General features: G+C 43.0%; 1 protein-coding gene across 6 annotated transcripts in view; it reads left to right on the forward strand.

Moving 5' to 3' along the window:
• PDS5A (PDS5 cohesin associated factor A) overlaps positions 1 to 26,669 on the forward strand; it is a 164,954-nt gene that overhangs the window by 45,829 nt on the left and 92,456 nt on the right. For 5 of the 6 annotated variants that reach the window (XM_073342246.2, XM_073342241.2, XM_073342245.2 and 2 more), the window contains exons 3-6: positions 22,824 to 23,027; positions 23,271 to 23,357; positions 24,281 to 24,378; positions 24,841 to 24,967. In XM_073342246.2, the coding sequence (XP_073198347.1) occupies positions 22,824 to 23,027; positions 23,271 to 23,357; positions 24,281 to 24,378; positions 24,841 to 24,967 (516 nt within the window). Of the gene's footprint in view, positions 1 to 11,154; positions 11,277 to 22,823; positions 23,028 to 23,270; positions 23,358 to 24,280; positions 24,379 to 24,840; positions 24,968 to 26,669 lie in introns of all 6 variants that reach the window. The other variant, XM_073342244.2, reaches the window with a different exon arrangement.

Here is a 26,669-nt window from a genome sequence, read left to right on the forward strand (position 1 = left end):
GTGAGCTGTAGCTCACAAAAGCTTATGCTCAAATAATTTGTTAATCTCTAAGGTGCCACAAGTCCTCCTTTTCTATTTGCGGATACAGACTAACACAGCTGCTACTCTGAAACCAGTGATTTCATTAAATACAAAAAGTAGGATTTAAGTGGTCCCAAGTAGTAACAGACAGAATAAAGTGAATTACCAAGTAAAATAAAATAAAACTGGCAAGTCTAAACCTAATACAGTAAGAAAGTGATTACAGATGAAATCTCACCCTCAGAGATGTTCCTGTAAGCTTCTTTTACAGACTAGGCTCCTTCTAGTCTGGGTCCAGCAAACACTGACATCCCCGTGGTTACTGTTCTTTGTTCCAGTTTCTTTCAGGTAGCCTCTCCACCCCCAAAGGATATCTCTTGAGCCAGCTGAAGACAAAATGGAGGGGTCTCCCAGGGGTTTAAATAGACTTTCTCTTGTGGGTGGACACCCTTCCCTCCCCCTGTGTAGAATCATAGAATATCAGGGTTGGAAGGGACCTCAGGAGGTCATCTAGTCCAACTCCCTGCTCAAAGCAGGACCAATCCCCAATTTTTGCCCCAATCCCTAAATGGTCCCCTCAAGGATTGAACTCACAACCCTGGGTTTAGCAGGTCAATGCTCAAACCAGCGACAGAATGGAGTTTTGGAGTCACGTGGGCAAGTCACATGTCCATGCATGACTCAGAACTTGCAGGCAGCCATTGTTCACATGCTACCCTGAACGTCCTCAGGTAGACTTCTTATGTGGATTGGAGTCTTCCGAGATCCATTGTCCGAGGTTATTATATGGGGGGGTCGCGAACCGTCAACCTCCATCCCAAATCCCGCTTTGCCTCCAGCATTTATAATGGTGTTAAAGATATAAAAAAGTGTTTTTAATTTATAAGGGGGCTCGCACGCAGAGCTTTGCTATGTGAAAGGGGTCACCAGTAAAAAAATTTGAGAGCCACTGCTTTACAAAGATATGTTACATGGCATATGTAGCATAAAACATATTCCAGTTATGTCATATATACATTCATAAGCATATTTCCATAAATAATTATGGGGTGCAATGTCACATATGCCTTCTGCCTCTGATTAACAAATTAGTTTGTCCCCTAAGTGCAAACATTGAAATCTCATAGTAAAGGATATGTCAATACTGTTACCTGAAATTTTCTTTTTTCCATTAAGAACAGATAACTGCGCTCGCTCGCTCTCTCGCTCTCTCCATACTTCTATCCAACGTTTCCTTCTCTACTTACCTAGGAGGGTCAGGAGATTTTTTTTCTTTTTTTTTTTACCCTCACCTCAGAGATGTATCTGTTTGGCTTATTTTCCTCTGTAAGACATAGCAGCTTATCCAAGTGTGATGGTTCTTGCTCAGTTAAGCAGAAATTCCAGGAATGTTTCCTTTGCAGTAAAACAGAACCAGCAGAGCAAGATTAGTGCATTCCACCTGTCCTGCCCAGTAGCCAGAGATCTTCATGCCATTGGCTGAGCATGGAAGCCGCATAGGGAAGACTCTGTGACCAAAGTAAATTCTTCCCAGTGACAAGGGGCCTTGAAGATAGTAAAAGCAGAATGGAAAAACCTTAAGGTCAATCTCAAAATATGGAGAGACACCTGTGTATTGCTATGTTTTTTCCCATATTAAAGTACTTGAATATAAGTTAATTCCACCTGTCTGTCACAGCACAGATAGTACTATAGGTTGAACCTCTCTGGTCCAGCAACATCCGTGGTCCGGCATGATTTGATTTTGTTTTTTATGCCTTATCTACTTATTTCCTTGTGCCAATACAGTAAAATTGTGTAATAACACTAACACTTTGTTATGAAGAGAACCAGTAAGCCTTAGCTAGGCAGCGTTGCAAGCGTTATTCAGTTTATTCACCTCGGCGAGATAAAAATAAAAAGAGACCTGCTCGCTACAATATTGACCTTCCGTGGTTCACCAAATTATCTGGTTCAGCACCGGTCAGGTCCTGAAGGGGCCAGATTAGAGAGGTTCAACCTGTACAATAAAAAAGGGGACGGGGAGTGGACTAGAGTTGTCATAGAAATGTAGGGCAGGAAAGGAACACGAGATGTCATCAAGTCCAGACCCTTGCGCTGATGCAAACTCAAGTACATCTAGCCCATCCTTGACTAGTGTTTGTCTATTCTGTTTTTAAAAACCTCCCATTACAGGAATTCCACAATCTCCCTTGGAAGCCTATTCTAATATTTAAATATCCTTATCATTAGAAAGTTGTTTCGTAATAGCTAACCTAAATCTGACCTGTTGCAGATGAAGCCTATTAGTTCTTGTCCTACCTTCAGTGAACATGGAAGAATGATTGATCACTATCCTCTTTATAACTGCCCTTAACATATTTGAAGGCTGTTGTCAGCTGTCCCCCTCAGACTTCTTTCTTCAAGACTAAACATGCCCAGTTTTTTAAACCTTTCCTCATAGGTCAGGTTTTCTAAACCTCTTACTGTTTTTGTTGCTCTCCTCTGGACTGTCTCCGATTTGTCCATATATGTCTTAAAGTGTGCTGGCCAGAATTGGGCACAGTATTCCAGCTGAGGCCTCACCAGTGCCAAGTAGAGCAGGATAGTTACCTCCTGTGTCTGATATATAGAACTCCTATTAATACATTCCAGAATGATATTAGCCATTTTTGCACCTGCATTACATTGTTGATTTCATATTCAATTTGTAATCCATTATAAATCATTGAATATATTGAATAGCACTTGATCCAGGACAGACTCCTGTGGGACCCCACTAGATATGTCATTCCAAATTAACAGCAAACTATTGATAACTGCTCTTTGAGTACAGTCAACTAGTTGTGTATTCCCCTACCTTATTGTAGTTTCAGATTCTAGACCACATTTCCCTGGTTGGCTTATGAGAATGTCATGTGGGACAGTGTCAAAAGCCTTACTAAACTCAAGATATATTACATCTGTAGCTTCCCTCTATTCACTAGGCCGGTAGTCCCATCACAGAAGGAAATTAGGTTGGTTTGGCATGATTTGTTCTTGACAAATCTATGGTGGCTTTTACTTACAACACTAATATCCTCTAGGTGCTTACAAATTGATCACTTAATAATTTGTTCCAGTGTCTTTCCAGGTAATGAAGTTAAGCTGTCTAGCGTATAATTCCCCTGGTCCTCTTTGTTCCCCTTTAAAAGATGGGTATTATGCTTGCCCTTCTCCAGTTGTCTGAGACCTCATCCATCCTCCATGAGTTCTTGATGAAGATTAACAGTTCCGTGATTGCTTTAGCTAGTTCCTTAAGTGTCCTAGGGTGGATTTCATCAAGCTTTGCTGACTTTAATACTTCTAACCTATCTAAATATTATTTAGCCTGTTCTTTCCCTATTATTTTGCATTCCTTCCCCTTTGTTAACATTAATTGTGCTGAGTATCTGGTCACCATTTTAGTGAAGACTGAATTAAAATAGGTATTAAACACCTCAGCCTTCTTGATATCATCAGTTACCTGTCCTCCCCTGCTAAGAAGACAACCTACTCTTTCCTTCACCTTTCTCTTTTAATGCATTTAAAGGACCTCTTCTTATTGCCTTTTATGTCCCTTTCTAGGTGAACTCATTTTATGCTTTAACGTTTCTGATTTTGTTCCTACATTCTTGTGCTATTACTTGGAATTCATTCTTAGGGATTTGTCCATGTTTGCACTTTTTTTAGGATTCTTTTTTGTTTTTTGGGGGGTGAGATGGGGGGGAGGGGTGTCATAAAGAACTCCTGTTGGGGTTATATTGGACTCTTACTATTTTTTCTGTCTTTTCTTTGTCTTGGGATAGTTTGCTGTTGTGCTTTTTATATTGTCTCCAGGAGAGCTGGCAGTTTCTCAGAAACTCATTTAGCCCTTACATTTTCTTCCCATGGCATCTTACCTACCAGTTCTCTGAGTGTGTTGCATTCTGTTTTTTTGAAGTCCATTGTCTTTATTCTGCTGCTTTCACTCCTTAGAATCATGAAATCTATCATTTCATGATCACTTTCAGCCAAATTGACTTCCCTCTTCAGATTCTCAACCAGTTCTACCCTATTAGTAAGAACTAAGTCTAAAATGGCTGGCCTCCTTTACTTCTCCAACTTCTGAAACAAGAAGTTGTCCCCAATACATTCCAAGAATTTAGACATTTATGTTTTACCATATTACTTTTCTAACAGATATCTGGGTAGTTAGTTTCCCATTACTACCAGGTCTTTTTTGTTTTGGATATATCTATTGTTTGTTCTAAAAATGCCTCATCCACGTCCTCCTCCTGATTTGGTGGTCTATATTAGACGCCTACAGTGACATTGTCCCTGTTTTTCTCCCCTTTTGTCTTCATCCAGAGACTTTCAACTGGTGTGTCTCTCATAGATACTAAGGTCAGAAGAGACCATTATGATCATCTAGTCCGACCTCCTGCACAGCGCAGGCCACAGAATCTCACCCACCCACTCCTCAGAACAGATGTGTATATATTCTTGATGTATAATTCAACACCTCTTCCCTTTTTCCCCTTCCGTTTCCTTCCTGAACATCTATACTCATGTATACCAGTATTCCAGTCATGAGATTTATCCCACCAAGTCTCACTGATGTCAGTTAAGTCATCATTTAGCTTATGTATTAATATTCCAGTTCTTCCTATTTATATGCAAATGCAAGGAGTATGGGGAATATACATCTAAGATGTGGAGGACAGATGCATCCGATGAAGTGAGCTGTAGCTCACGAAAGCTTATGCTCAAATAAATTGGTTAGTCTCTAAGGTGCCACAAGTACTCCTTTTCTTTTTGAGATTCCCCAGTGTTTTCTCTGTTGATGCTTCTATGACCCTACTGCAATTTTCCATTCCTCCTCCCTTTCCCAACATTTAACCCTCTGTTAAGGTCACCTCCTTTTATACCTGTCTCTAGGCCTTTATTACCTGCTCCCTTTGAACCTAGTTTAAAGCCCTCCTCACTAGGTTGGCGAGTTGGTATCCAGAGATGCTCTTCCTCTCCTTCATCAGATGGATCCCTCCCCCCCATCTCTTTCTAGTATGCTCCTTTTGAGAACACCATGATCAAGGAACCCAAAGCCCTAATATTGTCATCAGTACTATGTAATATCTGACAACAGCCTGCAGTGAGTGACCAGATCTAAACTGAGCTGGTTGTAGGTATAAATCATTAAGTAGTGATGTTACTATTGCAGAGCAAGATTAAGATTTTCTTTAAAAGACTTTTAAATAAAATCCTTTGTTTTCATTAAGCACTTTTCTACATAAACTAAACGCTTTATTGCTAGATCTTTCTCAGTGTCTTTCTCCATACATTTGACATATGGGCCAGATATTTTCAAAAGTATGTATATACATTTACTGTTAATACAGTTTCTGTGGTTGCATGTTCATAATGAGTATTTGCATACTCATGAATACCTGTGTGTCTAAACCTAAGCTAGACCCTGGCCCCTCCCCTGCTTTTAGGATGTTAACTGATGACTGAAATTCCTTAGTTTGACGGAAATATACTATATACAATGTAAATTATTTCAACAATATATGGTTAAGACTAAGATTTTTGTCACAGATATTTTTAGTAAAAGTCACAGATGGGTCACAGGCAATAAAGAAAAATTCAGGGAAGCCCGTGACCTGTCCCTGACTTTTTTACTAAAAATATCCCTGACAAAATGGGGAGCCCAACTGTGGGGTTGGGCAGCTGTGGGGGCCACTCTGAGCTCTGGGGACCCCCACAGCCTGGGGGGGCTTGGGAGCTCCAGGGGCCCCGCTGCCCTAGGTGTCTCAGAGCTCCCAGGTCCCCCTTCGGCCGGGAGCTGCGGGTGGGGGGGCCCGCCAAGCTCCCAGCTGACAGGGCTGAATTCATGGAGGTCACTGTGGTGTTTAATATATTTGTTAATCATCTGGAAAGGATGGTGAATTGTGAGGCAGCAAAACTTGCAGATGACACAGAGTTATTTAGTTTAGTCAGGGCCAGAGAAGACTGAGAGGAACTCTAGAGAGAGCTAAATAAGCTGGGATGAATGGGCAACACAATGGCAAATTAAAGTCAGTTTCAATAAATGCAAACTAACACATGGTGGAGGGAAAAATGTAAACAACTTGTACACTTTACAAGGTTCTAAATTAACTGTATCAACTCAAGGAAGGGACCTGGCACCGCTGTAGGCAGTTCAGTGAGAAACTCTGCTCAGTACATCTACAGTCAATAAAACGAACACAAAGTTAGGTTGCATAAGGAATGATATGGTAAATAATATAGTGTATATTATGCTGCCTGTATATAAATCAATGGTTTGGCCCCATCTGAATATTATGTAATAATACTTGGGGGCCCATTTTAAAAGGATATTACAGAAGTAGAGATGGTTCAGAGACAAGGATATGGGAAAAACTCATGTGAAGAGAGATTGAAAAGGTAGGGATTGGTTAGTTTAGAAAGGATATGAATAAGGGGGGACATACTGACAGTGTATAAAATAGTGATGGTATAGAGAAGGTGGATCAGGAACTTCTGTTCTCACTGTATCATAACACAGGAACAAGGGGAAGTTAATGAAATTAAAAGGTGGAAAGGTCAAAGCAGATGAAGATAAGTTTTCACACGAGTAATTAAATTGTGGAACTCACCTCCATAGGAAATTATTGGAGCCGGGAACTTAAAAATGAAAAAGTGATTGAATATTCATATGGATATCAGGAATATCCGGAGTTGACCTAATGGTGACAAACATTTTGGAGTGTATATTAAACCTTACGCTTTGGAACTATGCCAACGTCTAATTATTAGAGAGCAGGATGAGACCTAATTGGGGTGGGAGAGATCGGTTCTGGGTGTCTGTAAACTTCCAACTGTTAGAAACTGGGACTGGGCGATGGGTTGGATCATTCAAAATTACCATTTTACTGTTCTTTCCCTCTGAAACATCTGGCACTGGCCACAGTTAGAAAGGACAGCATAATGGAGCATAGGTCGGACTTGGAATGGCTATTCTTATTCCACAGCTGCTTATTGAAGAGTTCTTGCACTTGCCTCTAAATAATCTCATGCTGGCCACTGTCAGAGGGACTTCAGGTCTGATCCAGTTCTGTGCCGTCTCCTGCTAGAGTTTGATTGGTCAACATCTAACTTTCTTTACGCTACGGTGAGATACAGACCTAAATTTAGGCTGGCAGGAAAATGAGGGCACAACTGGGTGCTCCCATCGCAGAACTGGCTCTCATTGAATTCAAACTTAAATATAAATCTTGGTTCTGATAGTCATAGTCTTCAGTGGACTTGAGTCGAGACTCTCTATAAAGCTACCTCACTCACCATGATCAAGACTGTCTGTCTGCAACTGCTATGATTCTCAAGAAAGAACAAACTTTCATTTGACAAGAGAGAGACTTGAGAGCAAGAGTCAGAATCTTCTCTGCAGCTGGCCCACTGATGCTGAACTGATTATGACCTATGGTTGCCTTCAGAACAAAATATAACCACCATCTATCTCTTTGGCAGAGTTTTCCTATTTTGATGAACCAGAAGAGTTCCCAGAAGTCACCTACTACAGGACAGGCCTAACAAAGAAAATAACAGAACGCCACTAGCCATCACCTTCAGCCCCCAACTAAAACCCCTCCAAGGCATTATTAAAGATCTACAACCTATCCTGAAGGATGACCCAACACTCTCACAAACCTTGGGAGAGAGGCCAGTCCTTGCCTACAGACAGCCCCCCAACCTGAAGCAAATACTCACCAACAAACACATACCACACAACAGAACCACTAACCCAGGAACCTATCCTTGCAACAAAGCCCGTTGCCAACTGTGCTCACATATCTATTCAGGGGACACCATCACAGGTATAACATCAGCCACACTATCAGAGGCTCATTCACCTGCACATCCACCAATGTGATATATGCCATCATGTGCCAGCAATGCCCCTCTGCCATGTACATTGGTCAAACTGGACAGTCTCTACGTAAAAGAATAAATGGACACAAATCAGATGTCAAGAATTATGACACTCATAAACCAGTCGGAGAACACTTCAATCTCTCTGGTCACGCAATTACAGACATGAAGGTCACTATCTTACAACAAAAAAACTTCAAATCCAGACTCCAGCGAGAAACTGCTGAATTGGAATTCATTTGCAAATTGGATACTATTAATTTAGGCTTAAATAGAGACTGGGAGTGGCTAAGTCATTATGCAAGGTAGCCTATTTCCCATTGTTTTTTCCTACCCCACCCTCCCCCCCACACCCCAGACGTTCTGGTTAAACTTGGATTTATGCTGAAAATGGCCCACCTTGATTATCATACACATTGTAAGGAGAGTGGTCAGTTTGGATGAGCTATCGCCAGCAGGAGAGTGAGTTTGTGTGTGGGGGGGAGAAGGGGGAGAAAACCTGGATTTGTGCTGGAAATGGCCCAACTTGATTATCATACACATTGTAAGGAGAATGATCACTTTAGATAAGCTATTACCAGCAGGAGAGTGGGGTGGGAGGAGGTATTGTTTCATGGTCTCTGTGTATATAATGTCTTCTGCAGTTTCCACAGTATGCATCCGATGAAGTGAGCTGTAGCTCACGAAAGCTTATGCTCAAATAAATTGGTTAGTCTCTAAGGTGCCACAAGTACTCCTTTTCTTTTTGCGAATACAGACTAACACGGCTGTTACTCTGAAACCTGTTATGATGATGATGATAAAATTCTCCTTCCTGTTCTCTAAAACAGAGTACTTATCAGATGTCATATTTATACTGCCTGTTGCAGTAACAGCTTTGGTGCTTGGATAGTACAGTAATACCTGCTTAGAAACAAAACAGACAGTGTTGGTTTTAAAGTATCACTTTGGGCTTTATGAAAAAAGCCATGGCATTATCAAACTCGTGTTTAATAGTGAAGGAGTTACGGTCATACAAAACTTTTCCCTAGAATTTTAAACTCCTCATTACAGTACACTATCAATGTTAATTACGTTAGTCAAAATAGAATAAAATCATACATACTGTCTGAAATTTTGGGGCTGAGTGTGTTTTCTCTGAACTCTAGGATTTCTCCATGGTTGTGTTCATGACCTTCCTCTGCTGCAGTGCCTGTGAATTGTTGTCATCTGGTATTGATTAGATTGGGCCCATCTGTGACTGCTGTTCCCACCAATACTAATTTATGCAAATGTATCAGTCCCTACTGTTGTGCCCCCTCCCATTTTCTGCTTATCCACTTGCATCTTCTAATAATCCTAGATTGTGAGGTTTCTTGATAGTCTGTTTTACACATTTGAACAGTACATACCTAGCATGATGGCTCCAGAACCTTGATATGAGATTCTGGTCACTACAACAAAGAAATAATAAGAACAGTAACTAAAGGTGTATTTTTATTCCAGAAATTGTAGTTTGTTTGTGTTTTCAGAAAACAGATCTATATGGTAGATTTAAAAAAAATTCTATGAAATGTACACTTTTTAAAATATTCCATATCTTTAGATGGGAGGGATGCAGTTCTGTTTCAGAAATCACCTTTAAATTCAGTGACATTCAGAAAGTCTAGAATGCAATGTTTCTCAGTTTGATCACTGAGATTCTCGGTCAGATTCAAACTTGCGATTTAGATAAGTTTATAAAGTTTACTGACTTTGTAGGCCCTTAACTGTGACACTCATTCAAACGACTTGGCAATTCCTATATTTTAACATGGGCCTCTGTCTAACATATTAAAAAAATTGTGACAGCGCTGGTCTTGTAGAGAAGGTGCATCAAAACTTTAGATGACAAATATTTCCTTCATTTTGTTTTAGGTTCTGATATGAGACAGTTTGGGTCAAAGCATATGTTCATTAGTTTATCCTTCTAACCTGTTCTTACTTGAGAGTGTGCAGACCTACAATAGAAAAAATGGTCATTCTGCTGATTTTCTTATGAAAATCCAACCTGGAGATTAGTTATGTCCCTCTTCTTCCCCCTCTCCCGCTTTTTGTGTAATAGTCAAATCTTTTTATCAATTCCATTTGACACGCTGTGTATGTGTGTACTTTGTGAAGTTCTAATTGTGCATAATGTAATGATAGTATTAAGATTGTACATTCCATTTTCAGTTATTTCAGGTATGTCTGTAATTGCTTTTCTTTTAAAAAAGTTAAACACGAGCTTAAAACATCAAGAATTAACATCTCAATAAAAGTCCTCATACATAATTCTTGAATCATTCATTCACTTGTATGCTGGTTCAACATAAGAAATAGTCATGTACTCTAATGTGTTTATCACAGCAAGGTTTCTAGATAAAGGAGAGATTCTCATTGGAGTAGGTCAATGCAAGTAAAACAATCAAAAATTTCAACAAAAAATATGCTTTTAATAAAGTGAAGCTAATAAAGCAGTGTAAATTACAAATGTTAAGACTTGTTTGGTTCTGATCTACTCAGCAGTTAAGTCTCCAAAGAAAAGTTCTTTATGTAGATTAGACCAAAGGGAAAGTAGTATAGCCAATTAGATGGTGTGGTCTGTAAGATGAATATTGTTGTTGAAAGCTCAAAGTAGATCAGTAATTCAGACAGGTGCTGTTTCCTCAGAGGGTTTACTATTATTATTTGTATTACAGTAGTGCCTGGGAGCCCTAGTCATGGGCCAGGTATGCTAGGTATTGTACAAGCACAGAACAAAAACGCTCCTAGAACTTACAATCAATGATTATAGCTTTATTCTGCAATTTCTTGTTCAAACCTTTCTCTATGTATTTAGGGGATAACACAGGTACCTTTAGAGTTTTCTCAGAACCAGAGAGAGTTATATTACCATGTCAGATCTCTGAGACTATAGCGCTCTCTGTCTTACAGTAGAAACAGGCACAAAAGTAGTTGTCTGCTTCGGTAGCTAACAGTATCAGAAAGGGAAGGCTACCTTTTGTTTTAACAACAAGGAAACTTCATGAGGGTAGGTTAGCTTCTCACCAGTTTATTGCTTTTTGCACTTCAGAGGTGCTAATTGTCCCCTCATTTTTCATGTCAACTTCTGGCTAGTAGGCCTCTGGTAAGACAATGAATCCATTCCTAAAAAAAGATTTATCTTGGAGAATAGCTTGCATGTACCAATTTTTAAAACAATCTCCCTATGCATTTGTGTTTTAGGTCAGCTCCTTTTGATGAGTGGGTGCTGTATCTGAGTTACCCCGGAGTATCTGACCTCAAGTGTGCACCACTGATTGTACCCCAGCCCCTAACGAAGCATAGCAGATTGCTTGGAAAATTAAGTATGCATGTGGATTTTACAGCAGTTTGATTATTTAACAGAGAGCTCAACTTTATCTTAACAATGTTTTGGCAAAGATTACCTTATAATATTGCCTGCACTGGATGGAAAAACTTCCAAAAGCAGCCCCTCAGCCCAAGCAGACTACAGGCTGAGGGTAATAATGTGCACAGCATTTCACAGAAATGACCCAAAGCCTGCACTTGAACTCACACCCAGCCCAATATCAAAGGATGCATCAATGTAGGACTAGTCTTTGACTGTCTGGCACTACGAACATCAACATTATTTTGTTGTCCTGAGCCACCTGAGTGAGTGTGTGAGATAAGCTGTGCTCCTGCACAGCTGGTTCCCATAGTACAGTGAAGCAGTCCTGCAGTGCATGTGCAAATCCACTGTCTGTAATATGGATCCCAGGTTCAAGCTGGTTGTAAAAATCCACCCTAGCTAACTTTTAAAAGCTTGCTTCCATGATGTGGAACTGGATGCTGAACGCTAACTTAGATCAAATGCAATCTGATTATATCATTTTGGGGGGGAAGGGGTGTGACATAATTTGAGCCCCAGGTGTGCATAGAGAGGTTTTAAAAACCAGAAAATGTTACTGACAGGTCTTTCTCCCCCTTGCTACGTCTCAGGAACCCCTTGAACAAATTATTCCAAATTTGCACCACTCAATATACGTCAGAGCCTAATAATGATCTGAATATGCATTTGGACGTTAGAGCTCTTAGAAATATCTGCTGTTGAACAGTAAGTTCATCTCAACTTTAGCTGCTACCCTATGGTAATAAAACTACTCTGAAATTTTTCTGCCTTTTTCATGATTTCAGGAACTGCATTATGCATCTGATTCTCTCATCATCCTTGGCAACTACTGCAAATTATTGGTAAAATGGTAACTCTTATTGAGAGATACTAAGTCATCAGAACTTTGGCAATAGTCAACAGTAGGTATCTGTCCAGTGTATCTGCTCACTGAATGGTTGTGTTGAATGTGCCAGAGAATCTAAGGCAGTCATAAATTCTTAGCTGTAAGAGGCTATCATAGAGGCCCTCCATCACACAGCCAAATATATTCAGAGCATCTCAGTGGTTCCTAATTCATAAATATTTAAATAAAGTTTGCTAATATTTTCCCGTTACAACTGTGAGCTATTATTATTATTATGTAGGCTAAAATATATATACATCAGTTGTGTTGGGACTTATAAGTATTTGTCAAAGTATGAGTGGGTCCCCTAGTATAGCAAGTAGAGGAAAGCAAAATAAATGTTGATGTTCGTAGTGTCAGAGGGTCAAAGACTAGTCCTACATTGATGCATCCTTTGATACAGGGCTGCCAACTGTCCCTTCTGTTCCCAAGGTATTCACCCTCGCAGCTGATATGTCAGGAATAGTTGGATCTCACCCCTCTGGCTTGGCGTCAAGCCCCTTCCATGCCAAAGCATGACACTGGTCCTTGCTGAGGCCCCAGCAATAGATAAAAGTGTAGACATGACAGAAGGAAGTTCTGGCAGTGAATGAGCTGCTGAATGCAGAACCCTGAGAGAGAGAGAATTTCAACAGATAGGAGTTTGTTGTATCCTGTCAATAGGGCCCTACCAAATTCAAGTCTGTGAAAAACGTGTCATGGACTGTGAAATGTGATTTCCCCCCCACCTGTGAAATCTGGCTGTTGTAGGGGAGGGGCAGGATTGGGTGCTCTCCAGCCAGGGGCTCCTATCATGCGCTGGGCTCCAGCTGCTAGTCCTGGCCTGGGCTGGGGAGGCATGGGATTTCCTTTTCCCCTATGGGAGCTGCTCCCAGAGCTGGGTCAGACCCAGCTGCAGGAAGCTCTGCTCCGGCTGCTGGCTGGGAGCAGAGCTCTGAAGGGCAGCACAGAGGTGAGGGTGTCTGTCAGCCCCTGACCCAGGTGGGAGACCAGGACATGTGGTAACCCACTCCCCATACCCTGCAATCCTCACTTCTGTGCTGCTGCTGACAGTGGCATTGGTTTTAGAACTGGGCACCCAGCCAGCAGTAACTGCTCTCTGGCTGTCCAGCTCTGAAGGCAGCACCCCTACCATCAGCAGCATAGAAATAAGGGTGGCAATCCTACAACCCCCTTACAATAGCCTTGCAACCCCTCTCCCCAATCCCCTTTTGTGTCAGGACCCCCAGGGTTGCAACACAGTGAAATTTCAGATATAAACATCTGAAACCATGAAACTGATCGTTTTTTAAAATCCTCTGACCCTGAAATTGACCAAAATTGACAATGAATTTGGTAGGGCCAATGGTCTACAGAAGACTTATCATTGGCGATCCCTCGATTCGAGGATGGTCTCTACCATGGATTTACATATGGGTCCGGAGATGACTCTGGAGTCCAATCCTGGAACCACAGATCTGCCCGCAGTAGGTACAGGCATTTCCTGGTGGGCCAGCTGCCTGCTGGGAGCTTTCTCTGTCTTCAGCATCAAGGGCAAGCAGGCCCCTGGCTGATGGAGGATGTGGCTCCATTGCGGTCGGTAGTTGCTTGCTCCTCTCAGCTTGTGATGTCCACATTAGTTTTCTTGAGATACACTTTGTGTGTCTGTTTACAGTAGTGGGTTGGGAGAGTGGGATTCTGCAGCAACTCTGTGCTCCAGGGTTATTTCTTCTACAAAAGCAAAAATACCTTTGATATAGTTTCTCTATAGCAGCTATCCCTTAGATTGTAAATTTTTGGGGATGGGGACTTTTAATACCTTGACATACTGGGAAAATTATACTGGGATTTACATTTATCGCAGTGGTTCTCAACCTGTTTACTATTGTGGGCCAATACTATCTGTATGGCCCTGAGGATGTCACATAGGCTACAGATGTGTGCTGATTGGGTTGCAGGTTGAGAACCTCTAGTCTAAACTATCCCTGCATTACCAAGGTCAAGCATAGATAATCAGAGCTTCTTTCCCAAAGGAACCTGTCCTAAGCAGTTACACCTGATTGGGATGCAGTCCTAAAGCAAAATGTTTTAAAAGTACATTTAATCCAGTGGTAATAAATAGAGCTCAGTGCGGATTAAAATTTTGTTATCCTCATCTGATCTGCAATTCCCAAACATGATCTGCAGATATCCGCAGATTTGCAGGGCTTTAGTAATAAAGAGTCTCCTAATAAAGAAGACATCTTTGAGGAATTTTATATATGGTATTAAAGTCAGAGGTCTAATTGCTATGAGGAGGATGCTTGGATTGCTCCTGGGGGAATTCTTCGCCACGGTGTGGGTGCAGAATTCATATCCCCAGCAGATTTCTTTACTTCCCTGCAGAAGAATGACTTCTGAGGGGGAAGCAAAGGGAAGCTGCCAGAGCGGTCATGCAGGCCTCCCCAGCAGCATGGGTGCATTGTTTTAGGTGCCCAGAGCAGCTGGTGAAGAGATAAATCACTGCAGAGGAGTGGGGGAGGAGCTGGGGATGCCCCAGCTGGTGGTCGTGGCTGGGCTGGGGGCGGGGGATGATGGGACTTCCTTGTCCCCTGCTAGGAGGATCTGGGTCAGACCTGCCCCCAGAAACCTCTCTTTCCCCCCCACCCCCACACATACCCTTTCCCCCCTGCTTCCTGTTCCCATTGCTCCTTAGACGCGGGAAGAGGGGTCACTGTACAGGGAGCTGCTCTCCATTGGCCGCGCCCCCGTGAATCCAGACTCCCCCGCTGAGCCTCACCCCTCTGCACCTGAACGCTCCACGGAGCCCCTCCCCCCTGAATCTGGACCCACCTCTGCATCTGGACCACCCAGGCTTCCACCCCACTGAGCCCCAACCAGCTGCACCTGGAGCCCCCTACAGAGTCCCTTTCCCCCTGCGCCCGGAACCCCCCCAAATGATACCCTGTGCATCCAGATCCACCTCGCACCTGGACCCATACTTTTGTGATAGCACCCAGATTGGTGCACAGGGCTGGGTGTGCATGCAAGACTGTCACTCTTGCTTGCTATCTTGCAATGCCTGGTGCGGAAGGCAGGGCCCCAGGGTGTTTTTGGGGCAGGCTCAGCCCTTGGACTGTGTCAGGGTTTGGTGTAGCCTCACAGCCAAGTCTATGTCTCGGAAGGGGATGGGGAGATTGCTAGGTGATCTCCCACCTCTGTGCAGCCAGTGGCCTGTGCTCCCCACTGCCATGCAGGAGCCTCCACGTTTGTTTATTGACAAATAAAATACGGGATTTTACAGAATTTTTATTCTTCGAGTGCTTGTTTATGTCCATTCCAATCAGGTGTGTGTGCGTGCACAGTAGCCGGAAGATTTTCCCATAGCAGAATCCATCATGACGGTCTGGGCATCCCCTGAAGTCACGCCTTTATGGCACGCAATATAGAGCCCTGCCAACCCGCCACCCTCTCAGTTCCTTCTTACCGCCAGTGAGGGTTAGCTGGAACTTCCCTGTGGTCTTGCCTCAGCAAGCGCATTGAGCAGTCTATATACATAGTTTTCATTAGCTCTGTAGTGTTAATTAAATAGTTAGTAGTTTAAGTTTTTTGGGTGGGGGGCGCGCAGTGTGTTTTCCCTCCTACTCTCTCTCGATGCTGGGGTCTCCGGGCTTCGAAGCCTGTGGCAAGTGTATGCCTCGAAGCGATCCTCACACTTCAAGTTGGAAGTGTTTGGGAGAGAGCCATCAGAAGGATCGTTGTGCCATCTGCAAGACCTTTTGGCCCAGGACATTAAAGGACAGAGATCAGTGCCTGAAGGTCCTGTTAATGGAGGCTGAACTCCACCCCCTGTCTGACCCTGGGTTGACAGACCCTGTGCCAGCGTAGAGCAGTGCAGAGCGCTCTGGCACTGTCAGCACGAGTTCTGGTGCTGAGTAATGACAAGGGCTCACAGCACCGTCCCGGATCCACTCGTGACTCACATGCCACACGCAGTCACCATTCTCAATCGCCGGGTGCTGCAGAAGAAGAAGAGGCCGGAGAGGGGTCATTCTCCCCCTGCTAGGCCTAAGAAGCCAGCCATTGTAAGACCCGAGTTGAGTTACAATATTTCCACTTCACCACCGGTGACGGTCACTTCGACTCCTGCCCGCGAGGAAGGGTGGTTGAGTTCGGACCCTCCTTGTTTGCTGAGGCCAAGCCAGGAGCTGCACCTCCCTTAGATTCTGGAGGCATTCGAGGAAGCCCAAGAACTGCTCCACCTCATGGCACCATCCCCTCCTAGACAGGGCTGGTCACCCGCACCGGTCACTCCCCGTGCACCTTCAAGGGGAAAGCCCACCATGATGCCTCGCTGATCTCCAACCCTGGCTCGTCACTGGAACAGACCCAGCAACCATGCCTGTCCCAAAGCCCTTGGTGCGAACAGTTGGCGCCTAGAAATACCACTCCTCTGTGGTCCTCTTTTTCAGATATTTCAGAGTCAGATCGGACTCCTATTGGTCCTGTAGGAGTAAAAGCAGATGGTTTGCGTCAACATGGGATTGCCACCCTTACCCGGCACCATGGCCCGCGCAGTGGCAGCCCTTGGCACAATAGCCCTTTTGGACTCCCAGGGCTTTTCATCAAAGCCACGTTCGGAGCCAAGGGTCACATTCCAGGGCGACATCAGTGGCTTCAGCCACATTCATACCCCCTCCAACACCATTGGCATTGGCAGGATTGGGGGTAGCCCCATTGCCACCCGGCACCTCCATCCCGACGCCTCCAGCACTGGCATAGCCTGCACTGGCCCCAGTTGTTTGAGCTCCGGCATCTCCAGCACCGATGATGGCTCCGGCGTCAGTGATGGCCTTTGCACCGATGACACTTGTGGCACTGGCGTTGGTGTATGCATTTCCAACACTGAGGGGTGCAACACCATCCACGTCAGCACCGGCCCAAGAAATCCAGGTGCTGGGGGACCCCTTAGTGCAGAAGGAAGGGAACAGTCACCCCTTATGGGAGTCTCTTCCTCATCCTGACTGGACAAGGCGCATGGAGAACAGCAGGGTGCTACAGCAATTTCTGCGACAGGTTGTCCAGGGCCTGGGCATTCAGGAGGAGGAGGTAGTGAAGGACATAGATCCAATGGCAGACATCCTTGCTCCCTCCGGACCTGCACATATTGTCCTGCCTCTTATAAAGACCACCTCTGACACCACAAAAACTTTGAGACAGACCCTAGCACAGTGGTTCTCAAAGCCGGTCTGCCGCTTGCTCAGGGAAAGCCCCTGGCGGGCCGGGCCGGTTTGTTTACCTGCCACGTCCACAGGTTTGGCCAATTGCGGCTCCCACTGGCCGCAGTTTGCCGCTCCAGGCCAATGGGGGCTGCAGGAAGGGCGGCCAGCACATCCCTTGGCCCGCAGTGCTTTCTGCAGCCCCCATTGGCCTGGAGCGGCGAACTGCGGCCAGTGGGAGCCGCAATTGGCCAAACCTGTGGACGGGGCAGGTAAACAAACTGGCCCGGCCCACCAGGGGCTTTCCCTGAACAAGTGGCGGACCGGCTTTGAGAACCACTGCTCTAGCCTCATAGACCCCCTATGACTAAGCACAACGAAAGGCGCTACTTCGTGGCGTTGAGGGGCTACGAGCATTTGTATGCCCATCCCCCGCCTAATTCTCTCATGGTTCATGCTGCCAACCAACTTGAACGCCAGGGCTTCCAGGAACCCTCCCCGAAGAATCAGGAGGCAAAACGACTCGACCTTTACGGGAGAAAGGTCTATTCCACTGGCTAATTGCAGCTCCACATCTCTAATCAGCAGGTCATTGTCAGCAGGTACTGCTACAACATATGCAGGGCAGTGGTGAAGTTTGCGGAGCTGATGCCACAGGACTCCTGCACTGAGATTTCGGCTCTGTTGGAGGAGGAGAAGCTCATTTTGTGAGCTTCGCTATGAGCCACACTAGACTGAGCGGATGCGGCTACCCGTGAGATGGCTACCGGCATAGCCATGAGAAGGGGCTCCTGGCTCCAGGTCTCAGGCCTGTCGTATGAGGTCCAACAGACAATTCTGGACCTCCCATTCAAGGGTTCGGCTCTCTTTCCTGAGAAAACAGACGAAAGGCTGCGTAGCCAAAAGACTTGAGCCACTCTCAAATCATTGGTCCTCCATACTTCCTTTAACCAGCAGAAGCATTTTAGACTGCAACCTCCTCCACGTTTACACTAGCAGAACCATCAGGAAAGTTCCCAGAGGAGGGACCGGAGTGGCAGGAAAAGGCTGCACCCATCCTCAGGCAAGGGCTCTGGCTAACCCAAACCACCTTCCTTCCCCAAACCAGCCTTTTGAAGGTGCGGTCGAGGACGGCACACCAGAACAAAAACTGGATCTACCCTGCCTTACCTTTTCCTCCCGACTGTCCCCTTCCTACTGTGCATGGTCCCATATCACTTTGGACTGCTGGGTGCTCCACACGGTAGAGAAGGGATACTCCATCCAATTCTGTGCCTTCCTGCCCTTCCACCCCACTTCCCTGTCCCTCATGAGCAACTTCTTATAAAGGAGGTGCACTCACTCCTTTTGCCAGGAGCAGTGGAAGAGGTTCCTCAAGAACAGAAGGGAAGGAGTTTCTATTCTTGGTATTTCCTAATACTGAAAGCCAAGGGGTAAGGCTGCTAGACTTGCGAGAACTCAACAAATTCGTGAAGAAGCTCAAGTTCTGCATGGTCTGTTTGGCCCCCATAATCCCTTCACTGGATCCAGGAGACTGATATGCCGCCCTCAACTTGAAGGATGCGTACTTTCACATAACAATAATTCAGTCCCACAGAAAATACCTCAGGTTTGTGGTGAACAAGACCCACTACCAGTTCACAGTCCTCCTTTCAGCCTGTCAGTGGCACTTCGCGTATTGCACAAGTGCATGGCAGTCGTGGCTGTGTTCCTCCACAGGCGCCAGGTACAAGTGTTCCTGTACCTCGATGACAGGCTGATCAAGGGCCAATCTAGGACAAAAGTAGAGATGCAGGTTGCCTTCATAAGAGCTTCTGACGAACTGGGCCTGCGACTGAACGAGGGGAAATCAACACTGTCCCCAGTTCAGAGAATAGAATTTGTAGGGTCGGTACTGGATTCGACACTCGGCAGGGCATTCTTCCAGAAGCGAGATTTCGAGCCCTGGGCGACATTATTCGACGTCTCAGACAATTCCCCACCACTATGGCATGGAACTGCCTGAAACTTCTAGGAGACATGGCGGCTTGTATCTACATAGTACAGCATACCAGACTCAGACTTACCTTCTAGTAACTTGTTCTTCGAGATGTGATTGTCCATTCCAGTACCCTTCTACCCTTCTGTCAGAGTAGCCGACAAGAAGGAACTAAGGGAGTGGCGGTTTGGCAGGGGTCTATATTGAGCGCCATAAAGGCGTGACTCTAGGGCCCAGACTGACCCGACGGATGCTGCTATGGGAAAATCTTCTGGCTACCATGCATGTGCGTGTGCACACACCTGATTAGAATGGACAGGAACAACACATCTTGGAGAACAACAGTTATGAGAAGGTAAGTAATGGTGGGGTTTTTTTGTTTGTTTTTGGGTTTTTTGTTGTTGTTTGGGTGTGGGGTTGTATGCAGAATTTCCCCAGGAATATTGGACAGAGACAAATGGACACATTGTGAACTTCTCACATCCAAACTTGGCATTCCAACTGTAGGTTTTCTCCTGCTTCTGAAGTTTAGATGGCATCTTGATGGACTAAATTCCCTTTCCAACATTTCTGGGGTCTGACTGTTTCCCCATCTGTCTGAAGGTTTTACACTGCAAGCTATAGCCATAGTATCTGAGCAACTTCCATGTAAAATCAGTAGCAATAGTGAAGTCCCTAGTGGACTTCATGGTGTGTTTGCCTTTTTAGGGTCAAAACACTGCATGGGTAGATATTTTGTAGGGTGGGGGAGCTAGGAGGGGTTTGAGAATAAAAAAGTGTGTTTGTGTATCCCCTGCCTTCCTTGAAGAGGAGAATGCAGTTAAAGATTAGAAAGAGGCAAAAATTTGCTTCTCCACTCCTCCCAGCCCACTATGTACCTTCATCCGACAGCTGGAGGATCTGGTCTCTTAGGATTCTTTGCTACATTGCATTCATTTACTAAGAATGTTCAACCTGTTTTCTATCTGTCTATCCAGGCACTGGACGATAGCTAATGTGACGCCAATTTTTTAAAAGGGCTACAGAGGTGATTCTGGCAATGACAGGCCGGTAAGCCTGATTTCAGTACTGGGCAAACTGGTTGAAAGAACAAAATTGTCAGAGACATAGATAAACATAATCTGTTGAGAGAAAAGTCAACATGGTTTTTGTAAAGGGAATCTATTAGAATTTTTTAAGGGGGTCAAGCATGTGGATAAGGGGTATCGAGTGGATATAGTGTATTTAGATTTTCAGAAAGCCTTTGACAAGGTCCCTCACCAAAGGCTCCTTAAGCAAAGTAAGTTGTCATGGGATAAGAAGGAAGGTCCTCTCATGGTGTGATAACTGGTTAAAAGATAGGAAACAAAGAGTAGGAATAAATGGTCAGTTTTTACAATGGAGAGAGGTAAATAGTGGTGTCCCTCTGGGGTCTGTACTGGGACCAGTCCTATTCAACATATTCATAAATATCGGAAATACTGTCAGTATAGGACGTGAGGAGTGCTTTTTTGTTGGGTGTTTTGCTTGTCTTCTCAATGATGGTTCTGAAGGTAGTTACGGAGTATATTTGTGGCAACAGGCAAAGAGACGTAAACTTTCATCAACTGGAGGTGATTAATAGAATTTGGGCTCTCATGGAGGTCAACCATAAAGCTCTTTTTGACTAATTTTAAGTTCCCTTTTAGATTTGATAACTTGCAAAAGGCCCTCCAGTAGTGGGCTGGATGTTGGGGAAGTTAGCTGGTAGTTAGCTGGTAGTGAAGATTAGAGGAGGCTTAATCATTATAATACCAGGAGGTTTGGTAGCCAAACTGATTTTTTTTTTTAATTTGTTTTATCTGCTATACTTAAAGTTGGGTTCCACAATTCCAAGAAAAAGAAACAGTAATATTTTCATATCACCTTTTTAAGCAATGGCACATTTAATAACTGAGGAGCCACTTCATTATCATTCAAAATGGCATAGTCGCAAAAGAATGATGTATAGTTAAATACAAAAATGTATTTCTAATTGTCAGCTCTGTAAACTCAGTCTGGGCTTTGAAAGTCAAGTGGGGTTCTTTCCTTCTTGTGCATTACTAGTAATAAAGTTCCTGTAGTCTAAATTAGATCCTCAGGATCTATGGTTCTGTCTTTCTATCTTTATTTCTCTGTTATATTTATATGCCCTTTATTACCAGGGTATCTGAGTGCTTCATACTCTAATATACTTATCCCCACAATACCACTGTGAAGTGGGGAAAAACTGTTATCCCCATTTTACAGATTGTGAATTAAGGCACAGAGTAACTGTAACTTGCCCATGGTCACACTGGACATCTGTGGCAGAGTGGCAATGAATCCGTGTCTTAGACTAACGTCATAGCCACTGGATCATCCTTCCTCAAAGGTTATGCCTTTTGCAACATCTTTGTCTCCAAACTGTGCCTTTATTTAACAACCCAGATGCATTCAGTAGGATTGCACAGGCATAATTAATTGGAATTTAGTAAACAATTTTCTTGACAATGCACAAGAGTGAATGGTGTCTAGCTCAGTTTCTGCTCGTTGTGCTAAAAGGAATAAAAAGCAATGCACATTTGTCACTTATGTAAACAGATATGAGTCTGAATACACACTAGTTACAGATCTGTTGAGTAAGTAGTCTTGGATACAAGGCTGAGACCCTCACCCCCTCTCTGGCCCATTTACACTAAGTAAAAAGACCAGAGTGGCATAAAGGAACCCTGACAGGTTTCAGAGTAACAGCCTTGTTAGTCTGTATTCGCAAAAAGAAAAGGAGTACTTGTGGCACCTTAGAGACTAACCAATTTATTTGAGCATAAGCTATGCATCCGATGAAGTGAGCTGTAGCTCACGAAAGCTTATGCTCAAATAAATTGGTTAGTCTCTAAGGTGCCACAAGTACTCCTTTTCTTTTCATAAAGGAACCCTAAAAGCCTTGTATCTGGCTGGGGAAGGATTCTGCTATGGGTGTTGCAGAAGTCAAACATAAGGTTGCCCTCTTGGGCCTTCTTTATTAACCCTTGCATAGGGGGTGATGCAGAGGTGGAGCCACAGCACTTCAACCTATAGGGCAACCCCAGGCAACTGGCATGACTTAAAATAGTGCTGCCTAAATTACACTAGAGCAGGATTGGGAGAGTGAAAAAGTGGCTTAGAGCTACTGTTGCCACGCCTCTCCTCTGCCTAGGCCACACATTTTTTGCTGAGCCTAAGGTTTATTCTGTGCTTTTGCCCATATTTGTGAGGACTTTTAATTTAAGAGTTGACTTAACAGTATCAAGTTCACCATACCTTTAAAAGTCATACGTCTATTCTGCAGCATGTCCTAACCAGGAAGTTATGTTAATGCTAATAATTAGGCAGTGAAATAACTGTGGATGGTGTTGCATCCTTTTAAAAAGCATTATTTAGTAATTATGAATGAAAGTAGAAAAAGGATTAAGTTTTTTTTTCCTTTTCTTTAATTCTTAGATGGTAGTAAAAACCTTCATGGACATGGACCAGGACTCAGAAGATGAGAAACAGCAGTATCTCCCTTTAGCCTTGCATCTTGCATCTGAATTCTTCCTCAGGAATCCCAACAAAGATGTGCGTCTCCTTGTAGCATGTTGCTTGGCTGATATATTCCGAATCTATGCTCCAGAAGCGCCATATACATCCCATGATAAACTTAAGGTAAAATATCCTTTTAAAAGAAGCTTTCTCCATCTAATTCTCTTGCAGTTGAACATACAATCAAAGGATCCAACACACACTTTATTATATTATCAAGTTTTTGAATATACTGACATTTAGGTTTATTAAAGAGACATTAATTAAGTACATACAATGAAATTAATTTGAATGAACTCATAATAGCAATGTCAGAGATTTATTATGTAAGTTTTTGCATTTTATTCTACCCTTTTTGTTTTACAGGACATATTCTTGTTTATTACAAGACAGTTAAAAGGCTTGGAGGACACTAAGAGCCCACAATTTAACCGATACTTTTACTTATTAGAGGTAATATAATTATTGGAACTTTTAATAGACCATATCTTCCCCATAATCCTATGAAGTGTAATCAGACTTTCCCTGTATGTGACAGCCTGTTTGGGAATTCTTTGACATGCTGTAGAAATTATGATATCATGAATCAGGTAAAAGTTTGATTATTGCTTCTCTTATGTTATGATGTCAGTTTGACTTATTAACTATGTGCTGAGCACAGAGTTGCCCATAGTTTGAGGAACGGGATAATATTAATTTGTTTAAAATTTTTACTTCTAGTCATGATTAGCCATGTCCGTAGGATTTTATATAAAAAATTACCAAGGGTCTCATTCTTTCAGGTGTGGCATTTGCGAGGTTTCATTCGTACTACAGTTTTTCCCATGTTAGGAAATTTTTTCAAACACAGGTTGAACTGCAAATATGATTGTGCTGGTCATTGGGAAATGAATATAAATTTTGGCTAAGCTGATTTAAAAATCTATTTGCAAGACAAAAATGACTTTAAAATGGTAATGCCTTGTACATACCGTCAGGCCATGACTCTGTGTAGAAACCATCTTGTAAAGTTTAAATTAAAAATTGCTTCATACCATGAGAGAGAAGATAGTATAGATGGATAGCCTACAAGCATGGCTATACTAGCTGAATTTACAAGTTGTATCAATCTGCTTTTGCATATATGAAATCGGGTGAGTCCCTTAATTAGTTTTCATCATGATTTGTTATTTTTATTTGTATTATAGGGTCCCATTGTGCTAGGCACTAATACAAACATAGAGATAGTCCCTGTCCCAAAGAGCTTGCAGTCTAAGTTAGTGTATAGTGTGACTTTTCTTTTATATTTTAGCTAGCAAAATTTAGACTTATGTGACTTAGTTAAAGGTTGTAATTCTGTTATTGTGAGTGTTTTATTATTTTGTTTGTTTTTATAGAATTTAGCATGGGTTAAATCTTACAACATCTGCTTTGAGTTGGAAGATTGCAATGAAATTTTTATTCAGCTTTTTAGGACTCTCTTTTCAGTCATCAAGTAAGTTGAATTATTTTAATATATATTATCAAAATATCCTTTGTCTTTGAACCTTTGTCTGTGTAGACTGAGTTCTTCATTCAGTATGCAAAAACTCATAGATTATAATAGAACTAGTTTTCAAAAGGACATTTTGTGGACAGCAAATAGCAAAACAGTATCTATAATATTTCATTATACCTGTGCTCTGTCTAAAAATTGCTTGGTGACACTAGAAATAATAATATCCTGCTCAGATTCAGATTATTTTTATTTTGTATGTGTCCTGAGATTTATATAACTGAGGCAGACCAATTGAAGTAATATATTCAGAGGTCATAAATGTGGAAAATATGGGTCAGTGAAAGGTGAACATCTTACTTGTTCATCCATTTATTCTTTAAAATACTGCTAGGATGTGAATTTTCGTGGCCACTTGGGTGTCTGGAAGTTTAATTTTAATCACCTTTTTTATCTTTTTAGCAATAGCCACAACCAGAAGGTACAAATGCACATGCTGGATTTGATGAGTTCTATCATCATGGAGGGTGATGGAGTAACTCAAGAGCTTCTGGACTCCATTCTCATTAACCTCATTCCTGCACATAAGGTCTGCAAAGTAAAATACAATGACAATATATAAAAATGTGTTTCAGCACAACCATGGTATTTGTTTTGTTTCCTTTGTCATGTTACATTTCCCTGTCTTTGGATATTCTGTACCATCCATCACAGCCATCATTTTTCCAGCCTTGCAGCAATGGATTGAAAACTCCCTTTTGGGAACCCATTAATGTCATTCCTAAACTATATGTAAAGTTTTCACCACTGACTGACTTAGGGTATGTCTTCACTACCCACCGGATCGGTGGGCAGCGATCAATCCAGCGGGGGTCAATTTATCGCATCTAGTCTAGACATGATAAGTCAACCCCTGAGCGCTCTCCCATCGACTCCTGTACTCCAGCGCCACGAGAGGCGAAGTCGACAGGGAAGTGGCACCAGTCGACTCACCGCGGTGAAGACACCACAGTAAGTCGATCTAAGGACGTCGATGTCAGCTACATTATTCACATAGCTGAAGTTGCATAACTTAGATCGATTTCCCCCCCACCCACCCCAGTGTAGACCAGGGCTTAGTCTACATGCTACCCCAAGAGTTGCTCACTGGAAGAGCAAAACTAAGACAAGTCTCTTGCAGGCTAGTTTAGTACACTGCTGAACTATCATTTTAAAACTTACATTTTAATATTTTATTTTTTATTTAAAAGATGTGACATATTTTGATTGTTATGCAAGTGAATGATGGTAGCAGGGCTTACCTTATTAGGCATCAGGACCTGCTGTTTGCCCTAGTTTACACTGTCAGTCAAACTCTCCTCAGCGGATGATTTTCCATTAACTCTTCCCTTCTGGAGATTGGATTATTAACAGAACATTTAACTTACAGCAGGACTTCCAACCTTCTTCCATGGGTTCAGTAGTTCTTTCCAGCCTGCTCTAGGCTCAGTATTCTTTCAGTCCTTCAATGTCCATGTAGCCCTCCCTCTGATGCTTCAGAATCTTTTATATAAGCCCTTCCCGGCTGAGGGTTCTTCCCCTCTTAGCCTACTTTCCTACAGGTGTCTTAGATAAGGCTTTTTTAAGATTGGTAAGTTTTTGCTGCTGTTCTTCATAATTGCCTGTGTGTTCTTCAGCAACAAATTGAAGAAAAATTCTCTTCAAAGAAATCCAGAAAAAATTACCTTATTCTAAAATGGCTGCCATCTGTTGTTCTCAATGGGACTGTGGCTCTAAAGTAAATTTACCAAAGATGGCCACTACAATTCATCTGTTCTTCACAGTGCTCCTTTACACCTCATGACTGCACAAGGGGCTACCATGTTCTGTGAGGGCAGTTTGGCTTCACTCCTGTGGGCATAATGAGAAGTGCTCATCATGTGGGCTCATCCTTGTGGAGAATGATGAGATGATGGCCTGTGGCCTCAGTCTTATTCAGAACAATAAGAGTTAGCCATTTTGAAAGTGGGCATGCTTTTATAAGTTTGTCTGAAGACTTTGTTTTCCATCCTCTCTTGACAGATTAACTTTCAGTTATGAAAAATAACAGCAAAAATGGCAATCCTAAATATATAACTTTAAAAACCATCTTGTGCCAGATTGACTCATGAGGGAGAGCTGGGAGAGAGGTGCAAGGGGATGTGGCAAGCAGGAGGTAGGGGGAAATTGGGGTGTACACTTTGCCTGATCACTGCTGGTTTGCATCAAGAGAGCAGTACAAAACCTTACTTGAGAGGCTAGTATGGTTGGAA

The sequence above is a fragment of the Lepidochelys kempii genome, chromosome 4 (assembly GCF_965140285.1).
Source record: "Lepidochelys kempii isolate rLepKem1 chromosome 4, rLepKem1.hap1, whole genome shotgun sequence".
In the NCBI taxonomy this organism is placed as follows: Eukaryota; Metazoa; Chordata; order Testudines; family Cheloniidae; genus Lepidochelys; species Lepidochelys kempii.